At 44.7% G+C, this 9,160-nt stretch overlaps 1 protein-coding gene across 1 annotated transcript in view; it reads left to right on the top strand.

Moving 5' to 3' along the window:
• Nol10 (nucleolar protein 10) overlaps positions 1 to 9,160 on the top strand; it is an 86,945-nt gene that overhangs the window by 69,551 nt on the left and 8,234 nt on the right. Inside the window, exons 18-19 of the mRNA XM_005366514.3 lie at positions 1,327 to 1,503; positions 2,019 to 2,266. Of these exons, the coding sequence (XP_005366571.1) occupies positions 1,327 to 1,503; positions 2,019 to 2,266 (425 nt within the window). The remainder of the gene's footprint in view (positions 1 to 1,326; positions 1,504 to 2,018; positions 2,267 to 9,160) is intronic.

The following is a 9,160-nucleotide window of genomic DNA, read 5'->3' as shown; positions in this document are numbered from 1 at the left end:
CGCATCCTTCATACATCTGCGCATCCTTTATACAGCTGCACATCCTTCTTACATCTGCACGTCTTTCATACATCTTTATATCCTTCATAACCTCTGAGCATCCTTCATACATCCGCATGCTTTTTCTATGGTGCCTTGTAGAAAACACATTGTGGTTTTTTTCTCCCCTTTGAAGTTGGGTTCAGGAACTGGAGCTTTTCTTTCTTTGATCTATTTTAGAAATGATGTTTACTCAAGGAAGACTTTTGAACTTAGTGTCTCTTGGAATTTTAGTTAATAGCTTATCAATTCAGAGTTTCGTATAAGTAATAAGTGGTTCATACTCCCCCATGTCTTGTGATTTGCCATGTTTTTATGTAGCTTTGCCACACAAATGCAGCATTCAGAACTTAGTTCAGAGGTGGAGCATCAGCCAGTAAAATAAAGTCTGTTCTGTCAAGCGAGAGCCATCACAGGAAGCTGGCCTGTCTCAGCTCTGTTCTAGGCTGTCACTCTGATGTATAATCGTCCCTGGGTGACTGTTTCCCTCCAGCTTCCAGGCCATGAGTGTGAGAATACCATCATATGTGACATGAGCACAGCCTGTCATCTGTGTCATATATTTATTGTACATGTTAGGAAGCTTGCTATTTAAAATGCTACAAATAAAAAGGAATTTAATGTCAGCTCTGAGCTATGCAAATGAACCTGAACAGGCAAAGCTTTATTATGTAGTGATAGTTCTGTGTCCTGTAAGACTAAGTCATGGTCCAAGGAGGGAAACTAATGAACTTTTCCTTAGACTGCATGGAAGTGTCCCAGCTTCCAGGTAACTTAGATGAAGTCAGTAAACTGCTATGCCAGCTCTTCCTGCACATCCACACCGAGAACTCAAACTCCTTCTGTTGTGGAACGTGAGGTTGGGAAGCTTCCTTATGTTAGTTTAATATGGTAGCTGTGCTTTAAAAACCATATCATTATATATTTCCTTGAGAAATGTTGGGTTGTTTGTGTTTGCTTTGCACTAGAAATATCAACTGAAGAATCTTCTTCCCTCTATAGTAAGCATAAAATTAGCTGAAAAGATTCATTCTTTGATCACTCTGTGTGATGCCCAAGAATTATCAATCAAGTGCTAAGTATATCAATAGAATTTGTTTCGTTGGTGGGAAGTAAAACCTAGAATCAATTAGGAAGTTCTGAAAACCAGTTCTAAAGAAAATTTGGACATTTGATAATGTTAGTCTCATGTGGCTGGTTGGTTTATAATGGAGAAGTGTTGTACAGCTGCTTTCTGATGAGAGTTCACTCAGGCACCCACTTAAACTGGTCCTGTCTCTCCTGCAGAGCCTCCCGAATATCCTCACAGACGATCGATTCAAAGTTATGTTTGAGAACCCCGACTTCCAGGTGGATGAAGAGAGTGAGGAGTTCCGGCTTCTCAACCCACTTGTCTCGAGGATCAGTGAGAAGAGGAAGAAGCAGCTGAGGATGTTGGAGCAGCAAGAGCTTCAAGCTAAGAACGTAAAGCACGCCCGTCACTTAGCTGGGGTGGCTTCTTGTTGTCTGCCTGTCTTAGAGACCGTTAGTTCCGCCCTGTACATGCTGCTGTGTCACATAGGACACCTGGGCTGCATGTCTACATCGACTACAAGACTACAATCCCCCATACCTCCGCCTTCTCTTCCTGACCCCCTTCCCCTGTTAGTCCCTTTGTTCCACTAGACAGGTGCACTTCTACTCTCATGTCATATGTACTTACATGATTCTGTGTTTACACAAAATCTAAGAACCTCACATGACATTTCACAAAGACAGATATTGTATGTTAACTATTTCTTTGACCTGCAGTTTTCTGTGAATTACAAAGCCTTTGATTGTACATAAGAGGTAATTAGTTGCTTGCTAATTGCTTGACATTCACCCTGGAGTCTGTCTTATTAATTAAAGGCATTTCTTCTGATGTGCTGTGGAGCAGCTGCCTCTGATGAGCCATGTTTGGCTGGGGGAAGAGCTCTTCATGCTGTTTTTAATTTCAGGAAGAGGAGGAAGAACCGGAAGGAAGGCCGAGCGATGCAGAAAGTTCGGAGAGTTCAGATGATGAAAAGACCTGGGTAGAGGAAGTCAGGAAGCAGCGCAGACTCCTGCAGCAGGAGGAGAGAGTGAAGCGGCAGGAGCAGCTGAGGGAGGACCAGCAGACAGTCCTGAAGCCCCAGTTCTATGAGATCAAAGCGGGAGAGGAGTTCAGAAGCTTCAGGGAGTCTGCCACCAAGCAGAAGCTGATGAAGTAAGTACTGCCGTGGAGTACCAGCCATATTCCCCTCCTTGTGCACCACCCCAGAGATGGCACCTGGCCTCTCTAGGGGGTGGGTACCAGAGGACAGTGTGGGGAGCCTGCACCCCAACCCTGGCAAGAAACTCACTGGTAAAGCCACTGGGCCCTATCTGCCTGTTAAACCACTTTTTGGAGTTTTCATATATTACTTATGTAAGAACACTTTTAACCTTCAAATACCACACTCTTAATCCCTGTGTTTTCCACTGGGCTCCCCAACCTATAGTCAATTGCCTTGTTCCATGCCCTGGAGGTCAGACAGTAGTAGCAGAGGCTACTTAACAAAAAGTAATGTTTTATTAGTTTGCTTTGAGACAGTTTTGTAATGAAGCCCAGGATGGCCTCAAACTTGCCATTCTCCTGTCTCCACTTGCTTTTGGGTCCTGGAATGATAGGCTCACAGAAATTTGTTTTGTTGTTTGTTTTGTTTTGTTTTTGACAATTCCTCTGTGTAGCATTAGCTGTCCTGGAACTCTCTGTAAACCAAGCTGGCCTCAAATCCACAGATCTAGCTGCCTCCCAAGTGCTTGGATTAAAGGCATGCACCACCACCATCCGGCCAGAAATTATTTTTAGCACCTTGATCAAGGGCTGGGGGATTCCTCATTGATAAAGTATTCACTGTTCCAATGTGAGGGTCTGAATTTGATTCCCAGTTCCCATGCAAAAGAGTGCCTGGGAACAGACTGATCCCTGGGGCTTGGCCAGTCAGTCCAAGTCCACTGTATCTGCACACCCAAATTCAGTAAGAGATCATATCTCATAAAGATAAAGTGGAAGCCAGGTATAATGGTGCACACCTTTAATTCCTGTTGGGATTAAAGGAGGCAGAGGCAGGAGGGTTACAAATTCAAGGCTAACCTGGGCTCATAGTAAGTTCCAGGATAGCCAAGTCTATATGGAAAGACCTTGTCTCAAATAATTTATTAATTAATTAATCTTAAAAAGTAAAGTGGAGAGTGATTGAAGGTACTCACCTTTAGCTACCAGTCTCTGCATAACATGTGCATACATGTATGTGTGCATTTACATACACACACAGGCAAATTACCTAACACATGTAAGGGTCTTGGTCATGTTTACCCTATCTCAGTTACCTGATTATTGGAAATTTACTCAGAAATTTGCTAGAACTTTTAAGCCCTTTGCAACTGAATAGAAAGATGCAGAGACAGGTGACTGCCAGGGCTTGTGAGAGAGGATGGGAGTTTGTGTTCAGTGGGTTCAGAGCTTCAGTGTGGGAAGATGCTGCTGCTTGTCAAGGCTGTGCAACAATGGGAAGATGCTCGATGCTCCCAGGCTGTCCACCTTACACAGCTTAGATAGTTTTATGTCATAAATATTGACCATAATGGAAAAATATCAACCCTCAGAAAGTTGTATTGTTTTGGACTATTTTCAGTTGTCAAGTAGCAAGTGATGATTCTTCTGTTTGAGGCTCTGTAAGCAAAGCATTGTAGCTTGAATATAAACCCAGAGACAGATATTGGGGTTCAAGCTGTAAGACCAGAGAAGCAAAGCAGCCAAGCCGCTAGAGAACTCTTCTCTTTCTGAAATCTTCAGACTGAAAAGAGAGCGAGTTCCTGTCTCATCCTGCTTTATATTCCTCTCTGTTACTGGGATTAAAGGCGTGCACCACCACCACTCAGCCCCTATGGCTAACTCGTGTGGCTGCTGGGATTGCAGGTGTGTGCCACCACTGCCTGGCTGTATGACTGACTAGTGTGACTAGCTTTCCACTCTGATCTTCAGGCCAGCTTTATTTATTAAAACACAAAACATCACTGTAGAGCATTGAGATAACAGTTGGGCACTCTAAGTGGTCCTTGAGGTGTCCTGAGGAAAGAGCTGGGATACCCTTGGGAGCACCTATGAGGCCAAAGAGGAGCCAGGGTAGTCAGGTAAAGCCAGCACCATGTCCCATCCCTTGAGCTTCCCTGGCACCCAGTGCTGCTTCTAGGGTTCCGGCATGCCTTTCTCATTTTCATGCATCAACCGCTCATCTAACACTGCAAATGGTGAGTGGCTCCTACCACTTAGAATCTAGAAGCACATGTGTCTTGTTCTAATTAGTCAAAGGTGTGTTATGGAATAAAGAAGCTAGTGCAAGCAAGTGTGCGTGCACACACACACACATCATAGAGTTTTGTTTTGAGCGACTGCTGTTTGTTTGGTTTGGTGTTTTAGAGACAGAGTCTCACTCTACAGAGAGCCCAAGCTGGCTTGGGTTCTCCTCCATAGCCCAGGCTAGACTACATTTTTGGTTACTTATAAGTGGAATTGCAGTCATATTGCTGTTCTCTGCTTAGCCTTTGAGAAGTGCTGAGCCACTTTGCAGGGCCGGTGCATCCTATCTTGCTTTGTCCAGATGTCACTCTTAGGCCTTGTGTTGGGACAGACTGCATGGAAGCTTCTGCAGGCTGCATGTGCATGTCTTTGTTAGATTTTCCGATGTGTTTGTCTTCTTCATGTGCTCTCACCTGGTACTTGGACCAGAACAGGCCCAGGGCTGACTGTCAGTTACCCCTTCAGAGAATACTCAAAAAAACTCATTTCTCTGGTAACCACTGTTAGGAAACTGGAGTGGTTGTTTTCAGGGAAACCATTGGAATTAGGCCACACTTGGGGGTAAGGGTGTGACTAAGCTCACTGACATTTCTTCCTGTGGGCTGGAACTGGATATTAATGTAAAAAACAAACAGGATAAAAATTTATATTTAGGGGCTGAAAAGATGGCTCAGAGCAACATGTTGTTTTTGCAATAGATGGGGCCCAGCTCTCAGCACCAGCATGGTAGTTCAGAACCATCTGAAATGCCAGTTCCAGGGATCTGATGTTGTCTTCTGACCACTACAGAACCAGGCCTGCACGTGGCAATGTATGTGAAACAATCAAACACATAAAATACATTTATTTAATTTTTAAAGGATTTTTTTAAGTTCTTATTTAGTGGAGCTGGAGAAATGGCTCTGTGATTGAGAGCACTTGCTTCTTTCAGAGGACCTGAGTTCATTTCCAGCACTGACATCAGAGGCTCTGGGAAATCGGAGTCCCTCTTCCGGCCCCTCTGGATATCCCCATACAGAGCACACTCATGAAGATTACACACATCATTTTTTTTTTAATTTAAGAATGGGGCTGGAGAGATGGCTCAGAGGTTAAGAGCACTGATTGTTCTTCCAGAGGTCCTGAGTTCAATTCCAAGCAACCACATGGTGGCTCACAACCACCTATAACAAGATTTGGTGCCCTCTTCTGATGTGTGGGCTTACATGCCAGAACACTGTCTACATAATAAATAAATAAATCTTTAAAAAAAAAAAAAAGAATAAACAGTAGATCTGGTGAGGTGGTTCTGTGGTAAAGACACTTGCTGATGACATGAATTTGATTCCACATCTCACATAGTGGAACGAAGAAACTGGCTACTCTAAGTTGTTTGGCTGTCACATATGCTCCCTCTCTGCACACAAAATAAGTGAAGTATAGTGAACTTTTTTGTTTTTTCGAGACAGGGTTTCTTTGTAGCTTTGGTGCCTGCCCAGAACTAGCTCTTGTAGACCAGGCTGGCCTCAAACTCCCAGAGATCCGCCTGCCTCTGCCTCCTGAGTGCTGGGATTAAAGGCGTGCGCCACCACCGCCTGGCATGAACTAATTTTTTTAAGATAAATAAGCAATAGCTGAATGAACCCTCTGTAGTAAAACACTTTTAGTGAGTTAAACATTCACTTTGATTTTTTTTTTTTCGAGACAGGGTTTCTCTGTGGCTTTGGAGACCAGGCTGGTCTCGAACTCCCAGAGATCCACCTGCCTCTGCCTCCCGAGTGCTGGGATTAAAGGCGTGCGCCACCACTGCCCGGCTAAACATTCACTTTGAAAAGAACTGGGGGAGTTATCTTGCTTCCATAAGCCTGAAAAGTCCTGCTACTTAAGGAACTAATCCACTAGAGTGTGCTAGCATTGGCAAAAGCAGCTTATTGAATGCTAGTCTTGACTGGATTATTGTAGCAAATCCTGACCTTGCAGATCTTAATATTATTTAAGCATTGAGCCATTATCCTTCAGAGAGCTGAAGTGACTCCTTATGTTTGCTGCGTGAGTCACCGCAAGGCAGTCAGCATGGGATGTGTCCTGTTTAACTATTCACTTGGACTCACCCAGCTTGAAAATCATTGTGAAAGAAAGTAAATGCAGTCAGTAGTGAGCAGGGTTTAGATAAATGCATGTGTCTATCAACACAGATTTTCATGCCTTGCATGTTGCTAAATGTATTTGTGAGTTATTCACCCACTTATCAAGTTCCCCACCCACCATCCATTCATCAAACATCCAGGAGTGCCTGGTGTGAGCTAAGACCCTCCTAGACCCTGAGGACAGGAAGGAAGGACACATGCCTGTGTTGCTCTTATCCTAGCAGATATCCTCTGAGTCAGAGAGGTGTGGGAGAGGGACAGAAGAAAGAGAGGGCTTAATTAGGGAAAATTCAAGAAAGTCTTTGTGAGAGTCATGTTGGAACTGGTCTTTTGAAAGCTGAGCACTCAGTGGGGTAGGGACAGGTCCCGCCAGGTCCATGGAAAGCCATAGAGCACTGTCCAGCTGAGATTAATAGCAAATCTATCGCAGTCTCTCCCTCAATAACATGAACACTTGCATAATACAACACTGCACATTTGTGGTAGAGTCAAATCATAGACGTGTAGGAGTCCCTATCTAGAAACCCACAGCACAATACCTCAGCTCTAGAACAGTGGTGTGTGAGAGTCTGGACCCCAGAGGAACCACTCAGTCAGTCAGATCTCAGGAGAAACTGAGCCTAAACTGCAAGGCAAGAGGAGCTGACCGGCTCAGAGCCAGGTTATTACCTGAAAGACCATTGACAGTGGGCGAGATGGACACCAACTACAGCAGTGGTTTGACTCCAAAAGTAGAACGGAACAGTCGAGGGTGGCATTGAAGTGGCCAGCACGTTGCATGTTCCCCGTGAAGTGGTGCAGATGTAACACTCCAAGTGTGGAGCTGGGTTCTCAGCATATGAACTCTACAGAGTCTGTCCTCTTGGTGGCGTTCAGGGGGCAGATGGAGACTTTCTGGGTCTGGATGGACTGAGGAATGCTGAGCAGGTCAGAAACGTATTTTAAACAGGCTAGTTGATCCAAGACTTCTGGCAGTGAAAGGTGTGTCAGTCAGTAGCTTGATGGGGACAGTCTTTTAGTCTTGAGAGGGTGTATGTTATAGGCAGGGAAACTCAACCTCAGGAAGTGGGAAATAGCAGTGAGAGAAGGTAGTTGATTGACAGTGGGTTTAGTAAGGAAGCAGGTAGCGGTGGGGCAGGGCCAAGTCAAGATACTAGCTCACAAGGGCAGGTGTGCATGCCTCCTCGGAGCTGAGAGAGTAGAAAGATGTGAACCATGCTTGCTGGCCTCAGTGGGTATAGGAACATAGGCTCTCTTGAGTGTGTGGGTCAGTGGAGACCTGCAGGACATGACGGGGAGGAACAGAAGCCAAATGGAGTCCTTAGGTAAATGCTGGGTGTACCGTACTCTTCTGGTCCACCGTGCAAAAGTGTTTGTCTTTGAATTGGTACTCTTGGGTAGGTTCTGGAAATTCACAGATTTCTAAAGTGGTTCCTGCCTTTGAGGACCTCGTCGGCAATAGGTAGTTCAGTAGATCTTAGTAATCTTGTCATGGTGGCCTCACTGTCCCTCTGTGGCCAGCTTCCCCCACTGACAATGAAGGAGAGCTGACCACAAATGGAACATTTAGAGTATCAAATTCTTTTCTTTTTCTCAGAAAAAGAAATTCCTGTGTGCTGGAATTCTTCCAGACATGTTCTACAAGGTCCAGCTTTAGAAATCTAATTTTAACATTAGTTCCATACTTTAAGGACAGTGTGAAAGCACATGTCATACATGAGCATGAACTGTAACTCCAAAGAGTGCACCTACCAGGTGGCACACAGCCTACTTCCCTGTTCTTATGAATAGCAGCTTCCTCCTTCAGCATGCACAGGTCACGTCAGTCATATTGCTTAGCTGGTTCTTTTAACAGTTAATCTTGGAGATTTTGCTTGTATCATAAGTCTACCTTGCGGCTGCATAGCAATCTTTAGGATGGGTGTGTGGCTGTTTCTGTAGTCTTCCCTCTTGGTGTGTATCTTTAGGTTGTCCGCACCTTTCTGGTTTTCATGGCCATGAATATACTCATGCACAGGCATTTCTTCAGAGTGTCTCAGTGGCACATGCTGGATCAAAAGCTGTTTAGTGATACAGACACTGTCAGGCTGTCTTCAGCAGAGTGGCCGCTTCCCCATATCTGCGGCGACCGTTGCATGTGCTGAGAGGTGAGGCGTCAGTCACATTTTTGGCTGCTAGAATTGATTCCCTCCTTGGAGTCTTCGAAGCGCCGTTTGCAAGCTAGAAATATTGAGAGTTTATAGCCTTTTTGGAAAGGCAGAGATTTTTCAGTTATTTAATAGATTGACTTTTTTTTGGGCATGTTTGTGTATGTATGAATTTATGTGCAGATACCTGTGGGAGCTACAAGGTCCCCTGGAACTAGAGTTTTAGGTAGCTGTGAGCTGCCAATGTGGGTGGTGCTGGGAATCAGACTCGGGTCCTCTGCAAGAACAGAAAATGCTCTTAACCACTGAGCCCCCAGAGTTAGTTATTTAGGAATACCTAAAATTAAAATTTTAAAATACTAAAGTACTCTATATGTTTGGCTTCCATTTGCCGTGTAACTGCATTCTGTGCAGAGGAACACTCCCCTCCATTCTGTGCGTGTGCGGAGGAACACTCCTCTCCATCCTGTGCGTGTGCAGAGGAACACTCCTCTCCATCCTGTGCG

The sequence above is a fragment of the Microtus ochrogaster genome, unplaced genomic scaffold, assembly GCF_000317375.1.
Source record: "Microtus ochrogaster isolate Prairie Vole_2 unplaced genomic scaffold, MicOch1.0 UNK10, whole genome shotgun sequence".
Lineage (NCBI taxonomy): Eukaryota > Metazoa > Chordata > Mammalia > Rodentia > Cricetidae > Microtus > Microtus ochrogaster.
This window is presented reverse-complemented; position numbering and strand designations above follow the sequence as displayed.